This window comes from Lithobates pipiens, unplaced genomic scaffold (assembly GCF_037356315.1).
Source record: "Lithobates pipiens isolate NorthernLeopardFrog02 unplaced genomic scaffold, aLitPip1_a1.2 Scaffold_18, whole genome shotgun sequence".
Taxonomy (NCBI): Eukaryota; Metazoa; Chordata; class Amphibia; order Anura; family Ranidae; genus Lithobates; species Lithobates pipiens.
This window is the reverse complement of record NW_027507758.1, coordinates 274603607-274631363: the sequence shown is the minus strand read 5'-3', so window position 1 is coordinate 274631363 and position 27757 is coordinate 274603607. Positions and strand designations below refer to the sequence as shown.

Below are 27757 nucleotides of genomic sequence, written 5' to 3'. Positions count from 1 at the left end.
TGTGCAGAATCATTGGCTGGGACCTGCTGACTAGATTGTTCTGCAGCAAATGACAGCTGGGGTCACAAGGGGTGCGCACATGCTCAGACCTGGAAGAAGGCCACGGCGTACAGATATGTAGCTGTGCCTGTACAGGCCACCTTCTGCAGTACTTTGCGAAGGGATCCAGAGGTGGTTAAAAGAAACAAAACATGAGCTGTTTATATTCAAAGAATATGAAATATAAGGAGAAGAGATTACATTAGTAAAGACATGTAAAGCTAAACAATATCCACACTGAATCTGTTCAAAGGTACTGCTTTAACAGTTCCAAGCTATCTCCAGTAACTGTCTGTCTTCCTGAAACCAGCCTTATAAGGTTAGGTGAAATAGACAAATGGCAATGAGCAGTCATTTTAGAGTAAGACTGACCATACACCTATAGATAATCTGCAGATTTTCTATGGTCAGATGGAAAAAGTGAAACCGATTTCTCCATGTATGCTAAACTGTGTGGATGGAACAATCTCCCACTGGGCCAAGCTTCAGTATCTTGCTAGTCCAGGGCTCGACAATACCCGGGCGCCAGGTCGCATTTGCGACTAGAATTAGTGACCTGGCACCTGGGGCAGCACAGCTGGGGGTATCCTTTCTCCGTGGACCCCCCCCCCCCCCCCGGCATGATCGCGTCCGGCCGCGCCGCCAGTAATTGAGCCCACGGCTTTGAGGCCTTCTGCGATCCTATGGTTCCTTCTGGAATCTGGCGCCCTCTTGTGGTCGCCGTTGGAATGACAACCAGCAATGCTAATGGAGCTTCCCTTGCCTGCCAGCCTATCTCCTTCCCTTTTACTTAGAACCCCTAAACATTATATATATTTTTTATTCTAACACCCTAGATGGTGGTCGTTGCAATACTGTCTGTCACACCATGTTTGCACAGCGGACTTACAAGTGCACTTTTTTTGAGGAAAAAATTTTTTATTTAAAAAAAAAAAAAAAAAAAAAACAGTAAAGTTAGCTCGTTTTTATAAGAAAGATAATGTTACGCCGAGTAAATCGATACCCAACATGTCATGCTTCAAAATTGCGCCCGCTCATGGAATGGCGACAAACTTTTACCCTTTAAAATCTCCATAGGCGACGTTTAAAAAATTCTACAGGTTGCACGTTTTAAGTTACAGAGGAGTTCTAGGGCTAGAATTATTGCTCTCACTCTACCGATCGCAGCGATACCTCACATGTGTGGTTTGAACACCGCTTTCATATATGCGTTCGCTTCTGCACGCATACATTTTTATTTTTATTTTTTTTCACTGTTCTTTAAAAAAAAAAAAAAAGTGTTTCACTTTTATTCCTATTACAAGGAATGTAAAAATCCCTTGTAATAGAAAAAAGCATGACAGGTCCTCTTTTTTTTTTTTTTTATATATGAGATCTGGGATCAGAGAGACCTCACATCTCATATTTCACACATGCGGATGGTATGTCTGTATTTCATCCATCCGTTTGCGGATGAAATACGGACATACATTCATCCCTATGGGATAGCGGGTGTCTGCGGATGAGCATCCGCAGACACCTGATTTCATCCACCTCCGCAACAGTCCGATTCTGCAGACGGAGGAAAATACTATTTTTCTATCCGTCTGCAGAGCGGATCGGACGAACACGGACAGACGGTCCGTGCTCGTCCGATCCCCATAGAGGAGAGCAGAGATCTGACAGGGCGGTCCCTGCATAGTGTGCGGAGACCGCCCTGTCTGCAGCCGGCTCAGCGGGGACAACGGAGCGATTCCCCGCAGAGCGAGCTGATCATTACATATCCGCCCCGTGTGAAAGAGGCCTTACACTAAAATGCAATAAAAAAAAAAAAATTGTCATTTGAAAAAAATAAAATAAATAAAATGTCCCGCTATGGGCAATGACTTGGAGACAGGTGGAGGGCTGGGTGCTATCTTCCCCTCACTCCTCTCCATGTCAGGCCAGGGACAGGTCCAGATCGCCGTCACGGACCTGGCTCCTAACTTTTTTAGCTGGCTCCTAGAATCCAAGCAAATTTGTCAACCCCTGTGCTAGTCGGCCCCGCTGGCTCTTAACCTAAACAATGCCTGCACCCAAAGAGCCAGCGGGGTCGACTAGCAAGATACTGAAGCTTGGCCCAGTGGGAGATTGTTCCATCCACACAGTTTAGCATACATGGAGAAATCTGTTTCACTTTTTTCATCTAACCATAGAAAAGCTGCAGATAATCTATAGGTGCATGGCCAGCTTTTAGGCTGCTTTCACACTCGGGCAGGGGTTGACGGTAAAATGCTGCTAGTTTTAGCGGCGCTCTACCATTGCTATTTGGAAGCTAGCAGGCACTTTTAACCCCCGCTAGGGGGCAAATAAAGAGTTAAATATGCCAGTGTATCGGCGCTGCCGAGGCGCTTTCCAGGCACTTCGGCACACCGCCCCAAAAATGCTGCTTGCTTTTTTTTTTACGTCCTGCCAGCACAGCACCCCAATTTGAAAGCCCTTGAGCTTTCACACTGGGATTGCAGTGGAGGTGTTTTTCAGGTGCTGTGCAGTCCCTATTTTTAGCCCAAAAGGGGTATGAAAAGGGTCTAACAGCAACCTACATACAGTATTAAACATTAAGGTGAACAGTGTGGCACATAAGAATAAATGTAGTCTGTTTAGAAGTGAATGGTAAAAGTAGTCTGAGAGAAGATATTGAGATTACAGGAGTAAGAGAATTAAAGTGGTTGTAAACCCTTACAAACCACTTTGACCTACAGGTAAGCCTAGATTAAGAGCCCATTCACACAGGGGCAACTCCTGATCCGACTTCAGGTCGCCCCTAGTCGCCTCAGGTCGGACAACATTTAAAAAGCAATGTAAGTGAATGAGAGCCGTCTTAATGCACACTACTGAAGTCGCTCCGACTTCAGAAAAGGTTCCTGTACTACTTCTATCCGACTTGTAGGCGACCGGTACCCATTGATTTCAATGGAGATCGCCTCCAAGTCGGATCTCCGTTTATACGGAGGCGACTATGACAGAATTATCAGCTCTGAAGGGGGAACTCCACGGCAAATTTCTGAAAAAAATTTGGCGTGGGTTCCCCCTCCGAGAGCATACCAGGCCCTTAGGTCTGGTATGGATTCCAAGGGGAACCCCCTACGCCGAAAAAACGGCATGGGGGTCCCCCCCAGATCCACACCAGACCCTTATCTGAGCACGCTACCTGGCCGGCCAGGAAAGGGGGTGGGGACGAGCGGGCGCCCCCCCCCTCCTGAGCCGTACCAGGCCGCGTGCCCTCAACATGGGGGGGGGTGCCTTGGGGGAGGGGGGGCGTGCGGCCCCCCCACCCCAAAGCACCTTGTCCCCATGTCGATGAGGACAAGGGCCTCTTCCCGACAACCCTGGCCGTTGGTTGTCGGGGTCTGCGGGCGGGGGGCTTATCGGAATCCGGGAGCCCCCTTTAATAAGGGGGCCCCCGGATACCGGCCCCCCACCCTATGTGAATGAGTATATTTTATTGCACAGCTCCGGGGGTCTTCCGTCTTCGGGGGTCTTCTCGCCGGACTCCTCCGCTATCTTCTTGTAGCTCTTTTACTAGCGGAGGAGTCCGGCTTTCTTCCTCCCCGCCGCCGGCCTCTTCTCCCGACTTCGGGGGTCTTGTCCCCCTCTTCGGTTCTTCTGCCGGGCCACCGCGCCTTCTTATAGCTCTTTTGCAGGCGGTGGCCCGGTCTTCTGTCGTCGCCGCCGCCGCCGCCTTCCGTTCTTCTTCTTCTTCTTCTCCAGGAGATGTTGACACGACGCTCTCTCCGGCCGGAATGCCAGAGCCGCCCTGCGCTGCCACTTATATAGGGACAATGTGGCGGTGTCACATGGGTTGATGTCACATGGGTTGGTCACATGGGTTGATGTCACATGGTAAGGGGGCGGGGTCACCATGTGACATCAACCCATGTGACCAACCCATGTGACATCAACCCATGTGACACCACCCCATTGTCCCTATATAAGTGGCAGCGCAGGGCGGCTCTGGCATTCCGGCCGGAGAGAGCGTCGTGTCAACATCTCCTGGAGAAGAAGAAGAAGAACGGAAGGCGGCGGCGGCGGCGGCGACGACAGAAGACCGGGCCACCGCCTGCAAAAGAGCTATAAGAAGGCGCGGTGGCCCGGCAGAAGAACCGAAGAGGGGGACAAGACCCCCGAAGTCGGGAGAAGAGGCCGGCGGCGGGGAGGAAGAAAGCCGGACTCCTCCGCTAGTAAAAGAGCTACAAGAAGATAGCGGAGGAGTCCGGCGAGAAGACCCCCGAAGACGGAAGACCCCCGGAGCTGTGCAATAAAATATTTTTTCCCTGTGTTGTTTTTTTTTTTGTACTTTTTTTCCACAGGTGAATGGGTAGGGGTACATTGTACCCCATACTCATTCACATAGGGTGGGGGGCTGGTATCCGGGGGCCCCCTTATTAAAGGGGGCTCCCGGATTCCGATGAGCCCCCCGCCCGCAGACCCCGACAACCAACGGCCAGGGTTGTCGGGAAGAGGCCCTTGTCCTCATCGACATGGGGACAAGGTGCTTTGGGGTGGGGGGGCCGCACGCCCCCCCTCCCCCAAGGCACCCCCCCATGTTGAGGGCACGCGGCCTGGTACGGCTCAGGAGGGGGGGGGCGCCCGCTCGTCCCCACCCCCTTTCCTGGCCGGCCGGGTAGCGTGCTCGGATAAGGGTCTGGTGTGGATCTGGGGGGGACCCCCATGCCGTTTTTTCGGCGTAGGGGGTTCCCCTTGGAATCCATACCAGACCTAAGGGCCTGGTATGCTCTCGGAGGGGGAACCCACGCCAAATTTTTTTCAGAAATTTGCCGTGGAGTTCCCCCTTGAGCTCATTCTCTGCTTGGCCTCGGCAAAAGTCGCCTGGCCTGGGGCGACTTGTAAGTCGTCCCAAGTCGGGCTTGAAGTCATCACAAGTCGTTTTGAAGTCGTCCCAAGTCGCGCTGTGATCTTAACTCAAGTCGTGTCCAAGTTGCCTGACTCAAGTCGCCTACAAGTCGTGTTGCCCCTGTGTGAATGGGCTCTAAGGCTTACCTGTAGGTCCAAGCAATATCTCCTAAACCTCTATGGTTTAGGAGATATTTGCCCGAAAACAGGCACCGCTGTCTAGACAGCGGCGCGCAGGCGCACTGAGTGCGGCATTCTCAGCGACGGAGCTGCCGCGCGTGTCGGCTCCCGTGCGCATGCGCGGGAGTGACGTCATCGCGGCTTCGCCGAATGACAGCGGCGGAGCTGCGAGACCCCACCAACAAGATGGATGTGGCGGACTACAGGGGACAGCGGCGACTTCGCTGGCTCCTGTGTCAGGTAAGTGACACATAATGGGCTATAATTGCAGGGAATGAAAGAGGAAGTAAACTCATCAGGGTTTACTTCCTCTTTAAAGTGGAATATTTGTATGTGATGATATGAGGTGACAAGGATGTGGTAATATATTTAATACATCATCTGTTTTTTGTCTACAGGATGGAAACAGTTTTATTGTGTTGGACGAAGAAAGCTTTGCAAAAGAGATATTACCCAGACATTTCAAACATAACAACATGGCAAGTTTTGTACGGCAACTCAATTGGTGTAAGTACCGACCCACTCAATATGTCTTACAAAATCATGATCTAGTCAATATTGCAAAATGTTAAACCTGAATTTGAGTAAAATTCCACTGCCTGCCAACATTTCACTTACTGTAATGATGTACTGTACGTATCTGTTACTTTTTGGGGAGATTTTCTCCGCAGAGTGCACAGTCCTCTTCCTGGTGCTGAACTTGACAGTGGAGGTTAATAGTTTTGGGACTTCAGATGAATTGTATTTCTTACATTTTGATGAGAAACCACCCATCCTCCCTTCTCATCCATTGAGAAAAGCTTGTGCATTGTGTACACTGAAAGCGATCTCTTAATGTAGGAGAGAATCCCGTCATTCATCCAACTCTCACCCACTCAGAGATTGTTTTACATGCAGTTTAATTAATGCACTGAATTTTCTTAATGGATGAGAAGGAAGGCGGTGGTGAGTTGAGAAGGAAGGCGGTGGTGAGTCCCCATCAAACCATCTGGAATGCAGTTCACCCTGAAGGCTGGAAGCTACTAACATCTTCTGTGCCAGGGAATCAGTCTAGGAGGACTGTGCACCCTGTATAGAAGAGTTCTACATGAAGCAGCAGCCTGCATGTAGTGGGGCATGCTATAGTTCAGATAAATTTATGTGACTGCAGCTATTGGCAAAGCTCTGGTTCGCACTCCTCTCTCTACAGCGGCTGGTGTGAGCAAACTTTCCCCATATATGGTGTACAATTCAGCCCTCCCTGTTACAGAGTAGTTGGAGCTTTGCAGTTATGTGACTGCATAGAAAAACCACCGTTTCCAGTGGCTAACTTGCCTTCCATTATCCGTTCTGTTTGTTTCTCAGATATATTCTTTAAATTTCAATAAGTGAGATAACTTTAATGTGCACACATTTCTTATCGTACATCCCGGGACACAGAGCCATAGTAGTTACTATGTAGGTTATAGGCCACCTTCAGGTGGTGGACACTGGCATGCCCTAAGACAAAAAGTACACTCCCTATATGACCCCTCCCACTACTAGGAGCACTTCAGATTTTTCGCCAGTGTCTAAGGTGTTGGTCACGAGTAAAGATGTGCTGTGCTGAGCTTCACTGGAGAAATCCTTGCTGGGGCTAGCTATACAGCCGGATCCAATCAAAGTGTCTTTTAGGCCGAATTGATTGGTACCCGGGCTTCGTATCCGAAGAAACAAGGTTTTGCCTGTAAACACTTCTTTTTAGAGAGCTGGACCCCGGGATCCAGTGCTTTTGGTATTAAGGCCATAAAGTTTTACTGGCGGTAGTGCTATTACAGGTCCAGGATTGTGGGTTTTCCCGAGAATCCCCGGCTCCTGAAGGTTTAACGGAACCCAGTGTTAAGGTTGTAGATTGGGTCTGTTCGTTTTTCCACAGAAAACCCTGCGACGGGAAAGTGGAGCTTTCTAAGAAATTTTAGAATTTTCTTATGACTGTCTCCTTTTAAATGTTGTCATGCTTATGTCACCACTGGGGGGCTGTATAGAGCACATACCTTATGCTTCCTCAGAGCTCACGATGTGTCCGGAAATTAACGGCGTGCCGCCCTATTCGGCAGCTTCCAGGCCCTCCTCGCCATTTCTTCCCCTCTCTGTACGATCCTATAGGATCAGAGGCCTGCTCTCAGGGGACCAGGCAGAGACTGATGACTCCTCTTCCAAAGAACCTAATACAGAAGAATCAGGTTCACAAGAAAGATTGTTGCTACAATCTCTCACTGAATTGGTCCGCTCCACATGTTTTGCTGCCAGCAGGGAAGTCAGTCGATGTGCCCACTTCTGGTTGGGGTTCACTAAAGCCTCCCCAAACTATTCATGCTTTTCCTATCCATTCATGGCTAAAAAAAGCTCATGTATTCTCAGTGTGAGCATCCAGATAAACAGTTTTTTTCCTCCAAAAAAGTTTTCAACACTTTATGGAGGAAGAGTTTAAAGTGGAGGTCCACCCTAAAGTGGACCTTGCGCTCATTGGAACCACAATTGGCACTTTTCAGGGGGGAGGGGGGTGCAGGTACCTGTACAGTACAGGTATCTGCACCCACTTCCGGCGTAGATTCTGCAGAAGGCACGCCCCTTTGCACAGAATCTACGCTCCTTTCCGAAGGTCCTCCGCTGCCTGCTGGGAAACACACGGATCCCAGAGACAGCGGGGACCATCCTCATTGCGCAGCGCGACTCGCGCATGCGCAGTAGGGAACCGGGAAATGAAGCCGAAAGGCTCCACTTCCTGATTCCCATACCCAAGATGGCGGCGGCAGCACCCAAGAGACGATCGAGAGATCGGCTTCAGGTGCCGACATCGCGGGCGCGCTGGGCAGGTAAGTGTCATTATTTTAAAAGTCAGCAGCTGCAGTATTTGTAGCTGCTGGTTTTTAAAAAAAAAAAAAAACGGCGGACTCCCACTTTAATAGGAAATGGGGGATTCCAGCAATTGACACTGCTATATCCTCTGTGGACAAAAATCTGACTTGTCCAGTAGACGATGCTCAAATGCTGAAGGATCCAACAGATAAGAAGTTGGAATTCCTTTTTAAAAACTATATTTCACTTGCAGGTTCAGTGGTTCAGCCTGCGCTGCCAGCGATCGGGTATCTCAGTCCTTAAAGTTTATAGAGGTACTCAAGCTTATTCCTGATCAGCAGGCCTAAGATTTGGCTGGGATATCAGAGACGTTATGTTTTACAGTAGATGCTATGAACGATTCTATTCTCTAGGCCTCACGACTTATGCTAGGGCTGGTACATGTGCATAGAATCTTATGGTTGAAAAATTGGTCAGCCGAAGCACCATACAAAATAATTTGGCCAGTTTTCCATTCCACGGTGAATGGTTATTTGGAGACTATCTGAATAAGTACATCCAAAGAACTTCTAATGGAAAAAGTTCCCTTTTACCAGTTAAGAAGACGTTTAAGTGTTTTTCTTTTAGACAAGCTTCTTCTCCAGTGCCAGGAGCATCAGCCTCCAGTCAGTCACAACAGCCTCCACTGTCAGGTTCAAGAGGTAAACCTCAGGGTCAGTCTCAGGATCAAAAGAGGCCCTGAGGGAGGAAACCAACAAAAAAAAATACTAAAACCTCCTTATGAAGGGGTGCACCCGCTCGCTCGAGTGGGGGGAAGACTTCTGCAGTTTTCAAGGGTCTGGCAGGAACAATGTCAAGACAGATGGATGGCTTCCTCAATATCTATAGGTTACAAACTAGAGTTCCGAGAATTCCCGTCTCCTCATTTTGTCAGATCAAACGTTCCCAGAGATCCCGTAAAAAAAAAAGTCTCTTTCAGCTTTGGATCATCTCTTGTCTCAAAGAGTAATATCGGTGATCCCCTTGGAAGAGTGAAGATTAGGGTTTTAATCCAACCTTTTCACGGTACCAAAACCAAACAGGGATGTCAGACCCATTTTAGATCTCAAGGACCTAAACCGGTTTTTGAATATCCGCTCTTTTCGCATGGAGTAAAATCCGATCAGTGGTCTCCATTTTACAAGGTGGAGAGCTGCTAGGATCAGTCGACATCAAGGATGCTTATCTCCATGTGTGATCTTTCCCGCTAACATAAAATGTCTATGCTTCGAGATAGAATATCTTCATTTTCAGTTTGTAGCTCTGCCTTTTGGTCTAGCTATTGCACCTCAAGTGTTTACACTCGAGGTCTTGGCTCCTCCCATTAGCCAGATTAAGGGCTCAAAGTATAATGATTCTAGCCTACTTAGAAGATATACTCTTGATAGATCAGTCGGTAGCCCGCTTAAACCAAAGTTTGGTTACCACAGTCAGCTACCTGGAATAGCTAGGTTGGATTCTCAACCTAGAGAAATCCTTCTTAAAACCATCAAGGAGATTGGGTCTGATCATAGATACAGCTCAGAAGAGGGTGTTTTTTGCCCTAGAAAAGGATCAGTTCCATAATTGGTTGCAGGCGCAGGTTCCTCCGTCCCTCCAGGGGCGTGAATAGTGTGGCTCCTTGTAAGTCCCTCTGGGTCGGGCTTTCTTCCTTCTTGGGTGGACGGGGGCGAGCACTGGAGACCTCTCGGATTCCCTAAGCGGCTCTTTGAATCTTGGGTGATAGGAATACCCATTCCACTTTTGAGCGGTAAATATACTATCATTGGCTCGCCCAATGTTATCTACATTAACATGTTTTTTAACTGAATTCATGTAAATTTTTCCAGATCCATCTGTCCCCCTGAAGAGACCATATGCTGGTCGAAACGCATCGGGACTCAACTACTATATAATACTATAACAATGTGTAACTATACATGTTTGTTTTATTGGATTGTGGAATATGTAATATGTATTTTCTAAACCAGATGATATACTGTACACACTGTATTGAACTACACTATGACATTGGACATTTTTTTGAATAAATCAATTTCTTTATATACAACCATGACAAAAGTTTTGACTGTGCTATTCCGCTGCCAAAAAGCCCCATCGGGGAAATCCTTTCTTTTCTTTTTTTTTTGCACAGTTCCATAAGGGAACTGATTCAGTTGGTCAAAGCAAAGAAGAATCCCTCTATTCGACTTTGCATGAAATTGTTGGGAAAGATGATTGCTTCATTCAAGGCCGTTCCTTATGCGCAGTTTCATTCGAGACTGCTGCAAAACAGTATCCTGCCAAATTGGAACAAGCTGGTTCAAGCTCTGGACTTCCCAATGTGTTTATCCCCCCAAAGTGTGTCAAAGCCTCAATTGGTGGTTGATATAAATCTTTTCTACCAGTTACCTGGAAGGTGGTAAGAGATGCCAGCCTTCTGGGCTGGGCAGCAGTCCTGGAAGAGGCGTCTGTCCAAGGAAAATGGTCCAAATCAGAAATTACCTTGCCCATCAATATTCTAGGGATCCGGGCAGCACACCTAGCCCTGAAGGCCTGGACACTCTAGATTATGGAATTGCCCTTTCAGAATCCAATCCAACAATGCCACAACAGTGGCCTATATCAATCACCAATAGGGCACGAGAGGTAAATCATATCCTATCTTGAGCAGAAGACAACATTCCTTGTCTATCAGCAGTCTTTATTCCAGGAATAGAGAATTGGCAGGCGGGACTACTTGAGTCGCCAATAGTTGCTCCCAGGAGATTGGTCTCTGCACCCGACATCTTTATTTCAATATGTGAAAGATGGGGAATTCCAGACGTGGATCTGTTTGCGTCCAGGTTCAACAAGATCAACAACTTTGTGTCAAGGACAATGGATCCGATGGCATGCGGAGCAGATGTCTTTGTTTTTCCGTGGGATCAGTTTTCACTGATCTATGCGTTCCCTCCTGTTCTGCTAATTCCGCGCCTTCTTTGCAGGATCAAGCCGGAAGGGAAGGAAGTGATTCTTGTGGCCCAGGAGATCTTGTTTGCAGAGATTGTAAAGATGGCGGTAGGGGACCCATGGACCCTACCACTATGGCCAGACCTTCTCTAGCAAGGTCCGATATTCCATCCTACCTTACAAACGCCAAAATTTAACGGTTTGGCTATTGAGACCCACATTCTTAAAGACTGTGGGCTGTCACCTTCAGTAGTTTCTACTTTGGTTAATGCTAGGAAGCTGGCAGAGTCATATACTATAGAGTCTGGAAGGCATATGGCTTCTGGTGTGAATCCAGGGGTTGGCACCCCAGGAAATGTCATAGATAGGATCCTTGAATTTCTACAGATGGGATTCGAAATGAAGCTGGCCTTGAGTACTATCAAAGGCCAGGTGTCAGCCTTGTCTGTGTTTTTTCAAGGACCACTTGCTTCACACTCTGTGGTTCGTAGCTTTATTCAGGGGGTAAAGCGGATTAATCCTCCAGTTAGGTCACCCCTGAACCCTTGGGACTTAATTTAGCCCTGTCGGCGTTACAGAAACAGCCTTTTGAGCCAATACGAAATATTCCCTTTGGCCCTCTTGACAATGAAATACATTTTCTTGGTTACCATATCCTCTGCAAGAAGAGTATCAGAGTTGGCTGCTCTTTCTTGTAAAGAGCCAGATTTGATTTATAAGGATAAGGTTGTATTACGGCCTCATCCTTATTTTCTACCGAAAGCAGTGTCAGGTTTTCGTTTAAACCAGGATATTATTCTGTCTTAATTTTTAATTTTTTTTCCAGAACCTCGTTCTGCGGGAAAAAAGTCACTACATTCTCTTGATGTGGTAAGAGCAGTCAAGGTCTATTTGAAGATGACCACTCAGATTCATAAAACAGATATTTTGTTTGTGTTGCCAGAAGGTCCTAATAAAAGGACAGGTAGCATCAAAATCTACTATTTCTAAATGGGTTTGTCAAGTGATTGTTCAAACTTATGGTATAAAAAGGAAAATTCCACCTTTTTCATATTAAAGCGCACTCTGTTAGTACTTCCTGGGCAGTGCATCACCAAGCCTCCATGGCTCAGATCTGCAAGGCCGCAACTTGGTCTTCAGTCCATACATTTACCAGATTCTATCAAGTAGATGTAAAAGGTCATGAGGATATCGCCCTTGGTCGCAGTGTACTGCAGGCTGCAGTATAAGTCCTCTAGTCTTTTAGTGCCCTACTTTTGTTGTGTCTCCCTCCCTTCAGTTGGCATTGCTATGGGACATCCCACATAGTAACTACTATGGCTCTGTGTCCTGTGATGTACCATAAGAAAATAGGATTTTTAAAACGGCTTACCTGTAAAATCCTTTTCTTTGAAGTACATTGTGGGTCACAGAGGTCCCTCCCTTCTTTGGTATACACATGTATTGCTTTTCTACAAAACTTGGGTACTCCCAGTAGTGGCGTGCCAGTGTCCATCACTTGAAGGTGGCCTATAACCCACATATCAACTGCTGTGGCTCTGTGTCCCATGATGTACTTCAAAGAAAAGGATTTTACAGGTAAGGTGTTTTAAAAATCCTTCAGCCTCCTACAGCCTCCTACAGCCTGTCACAGCCAAATATCAAGATCTTCTAACAATCAAAGCTCCGATGCTTCTGGGTAACGTTGGAGCTTGCTGCTAAGGCCCAATCTTAAGCATTGCTTTTGCCATGTCACTATGATGGGCAACCTCACTGACCATAAGTATTGTGCAGGAAGGGATGTGTGAGCTTCAGGAAATGCCAACGGTTTCCCTGCTTAACTATCAAGTTTACATCATAGAAAGGTGAAGGGTCCATAGACATGAGTTCATCTGCCAAAAATGACTAGTTGGAGACTTTAGGCATGCTACACATGACCCAAAAAAGTCATAATTGTACACAGGGTATGTGTAGCATGTCCAGCCTCTCTGCCCTGCTTCTGGGAACCCCCTCCCAGTATACAGTACGTTCAGCTGTGTTTAATCAAAGCCAGAGAAGTTGGCAGCGGTAGATGTCAAAAAAGCAGTCTGACAGTGTTTATAAACAACACTGCTCCACATAGTGTACACAATTACATATTGTTACTTTTACATCTTTCTGCTCATTTATATGCAGATTAATGGGGTTCATTTAGATCTGCAAATTATGTCAGTTAAAGTAACCTAACAAGTAAAAAAGTTTTTTGATATTTAACCACTTCAATACAGGGCACGTCAGAGACTCTTTACCTAGATCTAAGATGTGGTGTGTCAGACTGACACACCACACCAACGATCGATGCATCCTGCTGGACGTCATATGATGTCCAGTCAGGCTAACTTAATCACTTTCTGGCCGTCATTCTGCTATATGGCGGACAGGATGTGGTTAAACCTTTTTATTTATTTTTTGATTTTTACACGTTGCCCATTTAAAAAAGCCCAACATTGTGAACAAAAACAAAAAAAAACTTTCATTTATAAATATTTTGTAAATTTTGTTTTTTAACTAAGATTGCTCAAAAAAAACGTTATTGATGAATAAACAGGTCCTTAGCAGAAATGTAAAAAAAATGCTCTGGTCCATAGGAGGTGAACAGGTGTGAGAGGCAAAGTGTTTAAATAGCTATCATCTAATATCTATGGGTAGGTGAGGCATATTGTAGCCAAACCATGTGAACTCACACCTAAGCTTCCCCCTCTTTTGTCCCCCTTAAAACTGCACAACAATAGTGTTAGTAATATATCAAAAAGCAATGTCGGAGCACAATTACCCTTAGAAAGTAGTTGGTCTTTATTTTACACTTCTATGATTACAGATTCATGTATCAAATGGGGTTGCTACTGGTTAGTGCCTCCTGCACTAATCTCTGTATCCTTTGCACCAATGCTCTGCTCCATGTATGTGTAAGCGCCCCTATTTTGGGGGTTCCCCTGGTACTGTCTTCCTGCAGATGCTGGAGAGACTGCGTGGAGTGGGTGGTGCTTGTTTTCCCCATCATGCCTATGGGAGCTGCAGCAACCTACAGGCCGGCTCCCAAACCCCCCGATGCCCCCGCTTTGGTGCGCTGATTTATCTTTAGGCTGCTCAGTGAATTATGCCTGTGTTACTGTACAGGTGCAGCCCGGTGAAGCCACTGTGCAATTGTAACCTGCCTGCCTGTGCTACTGTGCAGGCACCATCTTGGAACTGACCTTTTCCCGTTGGGACACCAGTCAAACAGCACACACTTTGCAGAGCCCCCACACAGCACAGGCCACATCATGGCTAAGGACCTTGAAGCCTCCAAAAGGTGTGACAAACACTGAGGCGCTACCCTCTTCCCCAACCTTGGTGCTAGCACGAAGAATTTAGTATCTTGCCGCTTGTGCACTTGGCAAGCATGGTATATTTGGTACTAGGGTAATCTGGATCAAGAGAATGAAGCCCCATACACACTATCGGTTTTTCTGCTGAGTTTTTCCTGCAGATTTACCAAAACCATATAATATGATCTTAGGAATTTCAATGTGTATGCAATCAGGCAGGCCCTTGCACTACATGGTTTTGGTAAACCTGAAGCAAAACATCAGCAGAAAATCTGATAGTGTGTACGCAGCTTTAGGCTCTCTTAGGAGACACACTTCCCTCCATAAATTAATTTAGGACCAGAAAACCAGCTCTGGCTCTCAAGTAACATCTGGTTTCTCATTAACTCATACAGGATCTCCATCCTTTGCGACCTTTGTGCCCAGGAGGAATTCTCTGCTGCCTTTTCCATTGTTGGAAGAGCTGGTGGCTATCCATAAGGATTTGTGGAGAGATGGCTGTAAAACTGTCATTACCAGAACCCCCAGATAGCAAAAGGTATCAGAATCTGGGACTTGGAAAGCCCCTTAACCAACTCAGTCTTTCCAATTCCATCCACATACTGAGCCAGACCTGTATGAAAACTAGATCCCTCTGCACAAGATATTTCCTTTGCTTTTTAGGGGAACAACATTTTCAGTTTGCGGCTTTGGCCTAGTCAAGACACTGCAAGTGCTGATTAAGGTCTTGGCTTTCCTGCGACCCAAGAGTTTCCAATTCTGCAGTATATGGTCAATCTACCCCTGTTAGGACAATCGAGTAAATGCCAATGTGTAGCAGATGGTGCATGCCCTACAGGACTTAGGCTGGGTCCTCAATTTCAAGAATTAAAAATCTGGGCCTCATCCTGGACATGACCCTGGCACAAGTTTTTTCCTTTCCAAGGGAAAGGAGGCCACAATTCAGGAGTTGAGTTCCTTGGAACGCCCCACTATTCACTGATGCATAAGGTTGTTGGGGTTAATAGTAGTCTCCTTCAAGCCAGTCCCTTACATGCAGCTGTGCAGTTTTATTCAAGGTTGTTGCAACTTAAATTCTTCCCGGCCTTGTCTGGTGGCGCTCGGCCCTTTCCCTGGCCTTGTCTGGTGGCGGGCGGTTAAGAGTGAAAAAACTGCTGCAGAGAGGTTCTGAATGATGGCGAACGTGTCCACTTTCGGATTGTGTCTCAAGTCCATGTGTTTCAAAGGTTAAACCTCCCTGTCAAGCTCCGCCTTTTTTTCTTTATTTTTTTCTTTAGACTAGTTGCTGACCAGCCACCATTGTTATACGGCGACAGGTTGGCTCTCCTGCATGAATCGCCCTAGCTGTACATTGGTTCGCACAGTGGTGGGTGTGTGGGTCAGGCGGACTCTGTCCACCGGTGACCTGCAATTGCCTAGTACAGGGACAGAATGGGGATCTGCCTTTGTAAACAAGGCGGATCCCCATTCTGACAGGGGACATGTCAGGGATCTACTGTTCCCAGTGATCAGGAACAGTGATCTCTGTCATGTCCCTGGCAGCACATCCCCCCCCCCCCCCTACAGTTAGAACACGCTTCCTGCCAGTGTAATTTTTTACATTGATCAGTGCTATAAAGTGCACTGATTAATGTAGTAATGACACTGGTCCCCAAATAGTGTCATTTGGGGTCAGATTTGTCCGCTGCAATGTCTTTGTCCCGCTAAAAATCTGATTGCTGCCATTACCAATACTATAGTATGTGCTTAACATTTTTTTGCAGTTTTGGTGTATCTTGAGATAAATAGGTGTCGTGTTCATCCACACCAAACACTCAGCTCATCCCCACTGGCCACAACAGGTCTTATGCAAAAAAGTTTTAATTTTCTGTCTGTCTAATTGTGCCTGCTTATGGCATTTTTGTTTTCACCCTCCATTTAGCTTTACAGCTTTACATACTTATTCAGTTGTAGCTTTATTTTAGCACAGACTTGGTATGCAGTAATTTGCAGAGGACATGGCTTCATTCATTAATATCAATCCCTCTTCTTCAAAGCAACACTGAGGCTAGGTTCTCACACATGCAATGCCAGACATTGCATGTGATTTGCACCGCATTGCTGTGCACATTAGATGCGATGTCTGTGTGATGCGAATTCAGCCATACAGTTTGTATGGCTGAAAACACATTGCATCTGCACCAAAATGGCGCAGGACCCTTTTTCTGATCCGATTCCACAATTCTCACTGCGTTCTGCGAACCAATTTGACGGTGTCATTAAATTTCTATTGACACCCACAGCGGTTCAGATAGCAGTGTGAACTGCCTGGGAGTTAGATGCGATGTGGGAACCCGCATAGAAACTGCGCTGGTTCCCGCATCGCATATGTGTGAATCCAGCCTGAATCGAATGTCTCTACTAAACTTAGGGAAATTTGAAAGTAAACTGGTTAGTCTACCTGTGGCTCCTGAAGGATATTCATAGGTATGATTCTGCATATCACTTTGCGTGTTGGGGACAATGAGCCATCTAATGTCTGACAGCTTGTCAACCCGTGTGTTTTTTCAGTAATGGTAACATCACTCTTGCTTTTGCAGATGGCTTTCATAAAGTTATGCAGGATGAGTCTGGTGCAGCTAGACATGATAAATACTGCTCAGGCAGATACCAGCATCCCTTTTTCAAGCGTGGCCAAGAAGAGTTACTAACAAAGATAAAACGGAAGGTAACGTCAAGTACTGGAGATAAGCGTGTATTCCGGAAGGCTAAGGTTTGTTTGCCTGTTTGTTTTTTTTTTTTGTTTTTTTTACAAATTTCAGGTACAGTATGTTAAGCCCAGATGTTGGGTGCATGATTATTCAGGAATAAGATCTACAAAATTTTCCTAAGCCAATGTTTATAATTGTCTCTAAAAAAGAAATATCATATATAAAATCTGAATGGATTTATAAGGAAATTTTATTTAAACTAAAGCCTTATGAATCATTAGTCTTTTACTATCACGGTCTGTTGATTGATTAGTGATCTCCAGCATTTTGCATTACCTTAAGCAACTGGGAGCCCACATAAGTTTGGTTACAGGTAATTTGGTTCCTAGTTCCAATAACCTGCTGTCACTGACAGTGCTGATCTCAGACTAATGATCTGTGTTTAACCCCGATCGTGTGATCACTATGAGATCCATAATTATTGCATGGGTTTGCTTATGAAATAAACCTGCTAGGTAAGCTGCCCTTTATGATTTGCCCAGAGTGAGGCACATTAAAATCTGGCTGGGCTAATAAAGTGAAACAAAAATAAATATATTACAGCTCAACTGCACCCAAAACGATTTTTTTGTTTGGACAGAGTGGGAGGTAGAACCCCTGTTTGGTTTTTATTGCTGTTTTTACGCGCTTCCTTTTGATCACTGATGCAGGAAGCTTGCAAAATCTCTCAGACAATGGTATTGGCAATGGCATAGACAGTTCTAAAACATTTTCATAAACTAAAGTGGGGAAGAGTGAGAACCTTGGTCAGATTCTTATTGTTTTCTCTGCCCTCACTTTTGAGATATCCTTGCTTCCTGTTTGGTCATTCCAATAATGGCGAGACGGCAATAACCAAACAGTAGTTCCGCGGTTTGATATAGGACTGGGAGCATGGTACCTGTCAAAACCAGGTACCCCCCACCAAAAAGTGCCAAATGTAGCTGTGGAGGGTGCAGGCAAGCAGTGCTTCCCCTTTTGGGGCGGAGCTTCACTTTAAGTAATGGGGACTTTCACTTCTCCTTTTGGCACCACTGGAACCCCTATGCCCACCTCTACTTGGTACAGTGAAGCTGGCCACTGTGGCCTTTAAAGTGGTTGTAAAGTCTTATGATTTTTTTATTACCTCAATGCATGCTATACATTAAGGTGAAAAACCTTCTGTGCATAAGCCGCCCCCCCCCGCCCCTTTCCTTACCTGAGACCGATCCGATCCAGCCATGTGCAAAAGCGCAGCAGCCCCGGCCGCTGTTGCTCTCCTCCATTGGACAGATTGATAGCAGCTGTCAATCAAAAGCTGTGACATGGGGGGCAGGGCTGAGTCCTGCTGTCTGTGTCGATGGATGCAGCAGGACTCCAGAGAGAGTCCGCACGGGTGCCCCTTAGAAAGTGTCTTTCCGTAGGGGCTTGGGGCACTGGCGGGGGACCCCAGAAGAAGAGGCTCAGGGCTGCTCTGTGCAAAAGCATTGCACAGAGCAGGTAAGTATAGGCATGTTTTTTATTTTAAAAATCAAGGATTTACAAACCCTTTTTATAGCTAAACTGTAGTCAAAATTTAAAATTGACCCTTGCATTGGTTGTCTCCCACTTGACCCTTGCAGTGGTTTAAGGATAACTAAATGCAAGAACGAAAAGTAAGGAGACAGTCTGATCTCTGCTGGCTTTGCACACTGGCACTGTATGGACAAGTAGCAGTGGGGCATCCGGGCTCCGGAGTCAGGCGGCTGTGGTGGAACCTTCTGTTCTACTTCTATCCACCAGCTGGGCTTCCTCCCTCAGTAAATACTGTTTGCTCTGCTGAATGTCGGTCGCTCCCCTGCCCCGGCAGGACTTCATGGCTGAGAGCAGGTTGGGCGCACAGTGAACTGTGCTGCCTTTGTAGCTGCCTGTGCCGAGCCTGCAGTGTCGCTCAATATCTCACTCGCACAAATCCTGTGAGTGAGATATTGGATTTGGCAGGATTTAGAGTGAACAGCACAGGCCACCAGGGTGCTGAAGACCCTTTTGTAAAGTGACCATACCTGCTGTGCCCACCCTAGCAGCCCCACTCCCTGGTGTGCACACACAAGGCATGGTGCTAGATAAGGGTGTGTGCATCTGCAGCAGGTGAAAACTTTAATTGGATGACACTAGAGATTGCAAAATCATTGAGTCCACTGTCCAAACACCCTTCAGCTTGACAGATACTTGCATATGTTGTTTCCTCACCACCTGTTTTAACGCCCTAATTGTTGAATCTACCCCACCACAAGCACATGCATTGTACATGGTTGTGGAAAAGTTGCAGCACAGACTTTTATTTAAATTGCGTTTGGTGAGAACTAGTGCTTACCAAATGCAGCTGGTGATATTCTTGTTGCAGTCATGAAGCAAAGCATTGTGGCTCCAGCATGTGTACACCCTCAGCAGCAACCTTGTCAGCAAAGTCCTGGTTCACAGTGGTGCAGTTTTGAAATTGCGTTACTTCAGCACAATTTCAAAGCCGCAGATCAGTGCGATTTGCACCCCTGGATTCATTGCAGCGTGCAACTTCATTTACCAGAATTCTATGCAAATTGCAATGAAATAAGAAAAAAATAGTGCACAAACCTTTTTCATAGTCGCAATGATATGAACGGTTCAATTGCCAGCAATGGGGTGCAATTTGGCCCTGTCAAATAGCATGATAAATTGCACCAGCGAAGACAAGGGCTAAGGGTTTATTCGCCCCATCTCCTGGGTTACAACACACTGTGTTCTTCCCTTTTTATTTAAAAAAAAACAAAAAAAACCTGACATTTCATAAAGTTCAATTTGGCCGCAGTTTTGTCAACGCAATGGTGCGAACTGGACATACCTCAGACAAGGCATTTTGTTTTGTCATGCAGTGGGACTGTACTAGGAAAAGCCGCCCAACACAGTCCAACCACATCTGGTGTGAATATACACCTGCCACCCAAATTAGCACCTAAATTGGGGAAGGCTTGTAGGGGCCCAGGTGCCCATTATGCTTTTAAGATGGCCTCTTTGCTCGTGAGCAGAAGTAAATCATAAAGAAGAACTAAACCCATAGATTTAACAGTTTAAAAAAAAAAAGTTACATTCCTGGAATGCCGGGATTGCTAATTGTCACATTTTTGCTTGTTTCCTCAACCAAACCATCAAATGGCTGGTGTCATAACTGATCATGTGTAGCACCATGGCAATTGCAGATCAAACAGAAGCAGCTTCCTTGGCTGTAAGGGCCTCTGCAAATTTGTCAGTGCCTAAAAATGGATAACAACTGAGCAGGGTGAGACAGTGTATTACTGGATTTTACACAGTATAGACCTTTATTTTTAATGTTTTACATAGCTATACCTGCAAAAGGGGCCAGCGTGAAGTTATCCAGCAGGAATTTTTTTTCTGATTAAAGTTCCACTTTAACTTTGAGTGTTGCGAGGGTTTATAGCTTCAGGGAAAAAGTTCCTGGCAAGGACCTAACACTTCTCCCCCCTCCTCCATTTAAAAATGTTCTTTCATTGTTTAAACTGGCTATAACTGTGAATGGCGGAGAGAATCCTGTGGCTGATCAGACTTTTCCTCCATTCACAGATCATCGTAAAGGCAGTGAGAGCAATTTAAGACAGTTTCTCAGTAGTGGAGGTAAAGGTGAGTCCTTGTCTGTAACTTTTTACAGTAGCTTCACAAAAGAGCTGAGGCTATCAACCCCCACCGTGCTAGAAGTGTATAGACAGAGGACAGGGTATCCCTGCACAGAAGATTTCCTCAGTATCTAGCTGTTGCTGTCTGGGACCTCTTCATTACAGGCACATTTGCTAACTAAAGCTAAAGACAATGTTTTTGCTTATGGCTAACCTTTTTAGCTTTAAACACAAGCAGCCAAAATGCATAACTTCAATAAGTAGTTTACTTGAATCTGTTGCTGCATAATCGTGTACCCTAAGCCCTCGTTCACATTGGAGCGATCTGTCTTGCGATTTGACAGGTTGCAGCCTATAGCTGCCAATGGCACTGGTCCAATCAGTGCGACGCCGACTTTGTGGCACCGCACCGAATTGCAAAAGGTAGTTCCTAACACTACTTTTGTCAATTTCGGGTGTCAGCTTCAATAGACATCTGTGCATGAAGCCACACAGATGTCTTCAAGTAGCACGATTTCAAAGTAGCATCAATGTAAACCAGGGCTAAAGCTGAAATATTTAACTGCTTTCTTTTTATCTCTTTTTATTGTTTTCCCTGATCTTTGCTTTTGCGCTATGTTTTTTTTGTGACTTTATACTCTCCTTTAAAGGAAAATTACACAAGTATACAAACAGATGGGAAACTTGCTTACTGAGTAGGACGAACATCAGTCATAGAACATAAATTTTACTTGACGTTGTTTTTTTTTTTATTATCATTATCTTTGAAAGCTTGATTTGCCCTGTTATTCTGTCCCTGTATGCTAATCATTGAATTTTTTTTTTCCAATATATAACTGCATTTTTGAATGTCTGTCAGTTATGCAAGTGACTGATGGCAAAATGTAAATTTTGTGGTTAAATATAAACACTCTGCATCTTGGAATTCCTTTTATCCAGGTATCTGTTCCTCGCATTGAAGAAGATAAATCTGGGCCAGATGACATGCAGAAAATACTGACATTTCTGCATCAGCTTCAAGCAAGACAAGATGTACTTGATTCAACTGTGGAATCCCTAAAGAGGTACAGTGGGCTGCTTGTAGAGCTGCATAGGACTTGTAGGGTATTGAAGTTTACAGTGCATACCCTCACAGATAACAAATCAAGTAGACCTTCCCTGAAACGGGCTCGATTGACCTTGAAAAAAAATAGTATGTACTTGGCTCTGAAAGGCTTTTGAATATTCTTTTCAAGTCATATTTGGAGATTTTATTAACCTCCCTTAAAAAATAAAAAATGTTTTTTTTTTTTTTCTTTTTTTTTTTAATCAGGGAAAATGAGGCCTTGTGGAAAGAGGTCGTACAGTTGCGGCCAGCTCAGCCACAGTTTGAACCTGTGAGTACTGTGTACCATGTCTGTCTATGTACTGAATGCATGTGTATATATAATTATTTTTTACTCCAGAATGGCTCTAAAACCTGTAATCTGCTGCTTTACCATTTGTTGGACCTCTTGCTGATATGTGCTGTTCACATTATGTGCAATCACCAGGAACCATAATGCTGCAAGGCAGAAGTAGTAAGCAATTGTGCTGACCCAAGCATTTCATGTGATCTTTTGTTTTTTAATATTTTTATCTTGGAATTTTATTTGTGACTTCCACTTCTTCACTTATGTTGTTGAGGAAAATCTAAGCTTCTCCCTATAAGCGGGAAAGCGCGCCTTTCTTTCTCTCCAAGTAACACCAACGGATGCTGGTATCGCCTCAAGCTCAGTATCAATCCTGAGCAAAATAGCCAAGCTGCTTTTATTTATACTAAACACATGGATAACAAAAGAGGGTAGTGGCTTCAGAATCGGCCAATCGGACACTTGTATTCATTCAAAAGAACCAATGACACACATGCATATATTCAAATAGAAATACAGTAGTGACATGTGCAGATGGTGGTGTGCAAAACCATGTGGCAAGCACATGGTTTTGAACACAACCGTGTGCTCATTCCCACTGCTACCAATGATGCGAGCAATACTACATCATGGCCCAGTGGGCCATAATTTTGTATGGTTATTCTATAGTTCCCAAGTACACAGACTTGATTACTTAGGAGTTTAAATGCGGTCGCCATGGAGTGGCCAGTTCCTTGGATAAACTTCCTTAAAAGAGCAAACTGATCCGCTGTGTCCACAGGAAGGTTTCCGCTGCCAATGGTCTTCACATGAGCGCATTGCAGCAAAACTGACACGGGGGGGGGGGGGGCGGCATCTGAGAACATACATTATTAAAATTTTCCACAACAATGTACAATTGTAAAACACTATAGTTAGAGTAGGATCAATAGTTTCTTGTAATCACGTATAGATGTACACTTGTTCTCTTCAGCAGTTATTGTTTTTTTTTTTTTTTTTTTTTGTAGCGCTGGCAAATTATTTTTAAAGGATAAGTTCACTTTTGGAACATGTGACATGTTCCACCTGTATTTACCGATACATGTTCCACTCCCCCCCCCCCCCCCCCCCACTTCGCTCCGCAACCACCGTCGGTAAATAAAAACAGCTCCGCCCACATGTCTGCGTTATTCATTCAGAGAGTTCTGTGAATGAACTACATCTCTTGCCTGCCTCCACACCTGATGGCTTGTATTTCTCAGTGAACTGGTGAGTGTCCTCGAAGTCTATTGATTCTTCCTGCCAGACGGTATGAGGTACAAGCAGACAGCTGTACTGAGTGTCTGCAGGATCCGGGCATTGCAGCCGTTATCTGCTAATCGCAGGTGCAATGCCTTACAGGCTGCAGAGTAAAAAAATATATAAATGCATATTTGCTTGCTTGCTAATGAAAATCTGTTTAAAGATCATGGTGAATTTTCATTCAAACTGTATTCAATCATTTTAGATTTATAATATCAGATATAATGTATATACTTTCTATTTTATAGGTTGGAACATCTCACTCTTATGAACCAATATCATCTTTTCAATCAAACCAGTAAGTACTGTTTACATTTACTATAATAAAATGGCAATATAAAATCTATGAGTTTATTATGACTTGCTGTCATAAATGCCTTTTACTGATGTAAATTACTAGGTAATTGAAACGGCATGCTGAAAATGTCTGATATTCAAAGATACAATTTTTTTTCGCTGAAAATATGGTAACGATGCTCTATAAAAATTAGGTATTGGCCTTTTTGGTCATAAGAAGCCAAGAATTTCTGTGGAAAATGTTAGAACTGTGTGTGTGTGTGTGTGTGTGTGTGTATGTCTGTTAATTGGAGCACACAAAATGAGAACTGTATTTTGCATTGTGCAGGCCTCTCATGATTGACAGTACTGGTAACTACAATCAGTTATCTGCTTCCAAAACATCACAAACCACCATTCAGGTAAGCCTTCCTTCCTTCCTTCCTTCCTTCCTTCCTTCCTTCCTTTCTTTCTTTCTTTCTTTCTTTCTTTCTTTCTTTCTTTCTTTCTTTCCTTCCTTCCTTCTTTCCTTCTTACTCCTTCTTTTCATTTTTTTTTTCCATTTGATTTTACTATTAATAGTGGTTCTATTTTGATAACATTGTTCATACATGCAAAGAAGGAAGTGTAGCCTTGCCTCTCTTGCTGCCTATGCCACTGAATGGCGTTGTGATGACAAGGCATTGGCTCCCTAAGTCTTTTCAGAAAGTGACACTTTGGGAGTGTCGAATGTCTGGTTCCCCCATTGCATACAGAGCACATCAATGATGTATAAGTTGGAGCAAGGAAGTGCAATGGGGGATTGGACAAACCACACAAAACTTGGTGAATAGAATTGCAACTATTTTGTCAGGTTAAAAGATGATTTTAGAGGAATGTGCAGGCATCTAGTGGTGCCTGCAACAATTTCCCTTAACTCCTGACTTTGTTAGCTTTGGGCAGATTAGAGAAGGAATCTCTGGCAGGGTTTTATTTCTGACCTGTGATCCTGTTGGAGATTCCCCCCCCCCCCCTTTTTTATTTTTATTTTTTAATATACAGGATATTCTAGGATATCTATCCAGTGGGGGCTCAGACTTTAACAAAACACTTTTGTCAGGTAAACTTGGGAAAGGTTAGAACCCCTATCGGAGTTTTATTAGAAATTGCTTACCTAAGGCAAGCCATAGATAATGCGATTTTTTTTTTTTTTTTTTTTTTCCCTTTCCTGCAACTGCAGACAGTGTTGATGGGAGTCTTCCCTGTCTTTAGCCACCAGCAGTAATTGGATGCAAAAAAATCAGACAGACAGAGGTTGTACTGAAGTGGATTGGGTTCAACCAGCCTGCCCATAGATGGATTGAATCTTGGCCGATCCCTACTGAACCAGCCAAGATTCGATCCATCTATGGCCAGCTTTAGTCCTATCCCTGCGACAGCAGGACATGAAATGAATCAAAAGCTCTCCAACACTAACATAAACTACAATAAAAAAATGACAAAACTATTTACTTGTTTCATATTTATCAAAAACTGCTATCCAAAAGTGTTGGATTTTAGAACCTTAGGGAAAATGTAGACTTATGCTTTTTCCCTTGGGTGGTATTATTTGTTCACTGTGTGTGTGTGTGTGTGTGTATATATATATATATATATATATATATATATATATATATATATATATATATATATATATATATATATATATATATATATATATATATATATACTGTATATATTACGAAGGGTCTTCAAAATGTTTCTGCACTTTTTGTTATCATTGGAAACGGTGAGGGTGGGAGGAGTTTTGCTGATGGCATTAAAAAGCTGGTACGACACTGGGAAAAATGCATTGCAAAGGAAGGTGAATGTAGAGAAGTGAAGATGTCATTTGTTTTTGAAATTCTTAATAAAAAGAGTTAAAAAAAAAAAGTGCAACTTTAGGAAACCTGGTACAATTCCTGTTTAATCTAACTGAGTCAAATTGATTTCTCTCTTTCCAGTCGTGAGTTTACTTTGCTGAGAGTTTTATGCTTAAATTTAATATCTTATGCAATGTGCAGGCTTTTGATAACGGATCGCCATGGTACACTGAACAGAAGCCTAGCAAAGGCATCAAAAGAGTAATCGGAGAAGATCATGATAGCTCTACAGAGGAGCCCAACAACCATCTGAAAACTTCTTTGTACGTAGATCTGCTGCGTGTTATAAAAACATAGAACTCATGAAATAAGATTTTACATAAAACAGTCTGTTTCTAGTAGCAGGTATAGTATGCTTCTTGGCAGCTGCAATTCTCAAGGAATTGTATAACAGTACATGATTAGAGTTTTGTGTGTGGCCTTTTTTTTTTTTTTTTTTTTTTTTTCAGACTTTTTTCGTTTATTTTCATGTGGCGATCCTGCCATTATCACACTTCTGTTCTGGGGTGACAAAGGTCAGTCTAAGGGCTCGATCACACAGGGCGCTTTACTGTGGGCCTCATGAAGGTCTATTTTTTCCTGGCATGGGGATGCACAAGTATTGCATGCATCCCTGTGCAGGCAACCCATTTATTTCTGTTGGGACATGCGGCGTCACAGACAGCCTGTGTGTCCTAATGACATGTGGGTGAGTGCAGGTCTCCAAACGCGCTCTGTATGCATTCATGGACATGCACCTATACCCACATGTCATATTGGGACACAGCAGCTGTTTCCTTGCATCCTCATGTCCCAATGTAAATTTAAAATTGGGATGTTGCGGGATGCATGCAATACCTGTTCGTCCCTGTGCTGGGAAAACATGGACTTGCTTTGGGCCCACAGTAAAGTGCCCCATGTAAATGAGCCCTAACTGTAGAAGAGAAGTGTTGTCATCCTAAGGTATAAAATATCAGCGTAATAGAGCCAAAAGCAAACAAAGTGATTTCCCCGGCATCTGGATACAATATGCTTCCCTATGCAGAGGAAATAAGAATTAGGATCATAACCAGTGCTCGTGAACGAATATTAGTCCCAGAAACGGTCCATTAAGTGTTCTCAATACATAATTTGGTAACCCCTGGATCAATTAAAGTACATTTGCCCAAATTACAAGTGCAACTTGCTCTCTTGAGCTTTATCCAACAGGTGGAGTTCCAATCTGCAGGCTGATTTTTCCCTTCCACTTGTGATCTAAAAAAATAATATAGCGGCGTATGCTTGACTCAAAAACTCCAAAAAATAAAATTGAAATGTGCTCACATTATTAATCGGTGCTGGAAATATCACTAGTGGAAGGGAAGATCCGCCTGCAGATTGGAACCCCACCTGTTGGATATAGCTCAAGAGAGCAAGACACTTGTAATTTGGACAAATGTACATCATTTGATCTAGGGGTTACCAAGTGATATATTGATGGAACATTTAATGGACTGTTTCTGGAACTAAAATTTGTTCACGAGCACTGGTTGTGATCCTAACTATCCTGAATAGACTACAAACCTCTCCCCCTCTCCACATCTGTATTACATTGGGAAGAAGGAAAGAGGGGTCCTAAAATTTTTACATTAGATAGCTTGTAAGGCTAATCAGATTGTTTGTTTGATATTTGAATTTAGTGTCCAGGAAGTGCATAGGTAGCACAGTGCACATTAATCCCTCATCATTCAAATGAGAGATGGTAAATACTTGTATCCATGCAATTTTACGTGTTTTTGTTTTTGTTTTTAAGTAGAAAAGAAAATGTACTGGTTTTACAGAACTGAATTTAATTATTCTCAACACATGAGTTAGAGGTATAATAAAAAAAAAAAAAAAACAGGAGATAATTTTAAAATGAGGAGCTTGTGAAATAACTTTCATATTTCAGTAAACGCAGAGCCATAGTCATTACTACATGGGTATATAGGCCACCTTCAGGTGATGGACACTGGCACACCCAATGCAGGAAGTTCATCCCCTATATAACGCTTTCCCTTACCACGAGTACCTCAGTTTCTTTGGCAGTGTTTAAGGTGTTGGTCGCGAGTGTAGTTGTGTTCTGAGGAGCTCCACTGAAAACGGCATTCTACAGACCGGATCCATCCACAGTGGATGGTACCTGGACCTCGCATAAGAATGACAAGGTTTTGCCTGTAACGCCTCTCCTTGGAGGGCTGGCCCCTGGAATCCAGTGCTTTGGTCATGCTCACATTACCATAAGTTTTACCTGGCGGGGTGCTATACAGGTCCAAGGGAGTAGAACCCCAATAAAAAGGGACCCGGTCCTTGAAGGTTTACTAAACACAGCCCGCCGTGATGAGTGAAGGTTGG

At 44.3% G+C, this 27757-nt stretch overlaps 1 protein-coding gene across 4 annotated transcripts in view; it reads left to right on the top strand.

Moving 5' to 3' along the window:
• Positions 1-27757, top strand: part of LOC143987873 (heat shock factor protein 1-like) — a 110274-nt gene that overhangs the window by 57216 nt on the left and 25301 nt on the right. For 3 of the 4 annotated variants that reach the window (XM_077487024.1, XM_077487021.1, XM_077487025.1), the window contains exons 2-8: positions 5490-5598; positions 16784-16956; positions 21496-21620; positions 21869-21932; positions 23477-23526; positions 23854-23926; positions 25547-25668. In XM_077487024.1, the coding sequence (XP_077343150.1) occupies positions 5568-5598; positions 16784-16956; positions 21496-21620; positions 21869-21932; positions 23477-23526; positions 23854-23926; positions 25547-25668 (638 nt within the window). In that variant the 5' untranslated portion in view covers positions 5490-5567. The remainder of the gene's footprint in view (positions 1-5489; positions 5599-16783; positions 16957-21495; positions 21621-21868; positions 21933-23476; positions 23527-23853; positions 23927-25546; positions 25669-27757) is intronic. The other variant, XM_077487022.1, reaches the window with a different exon arrangement.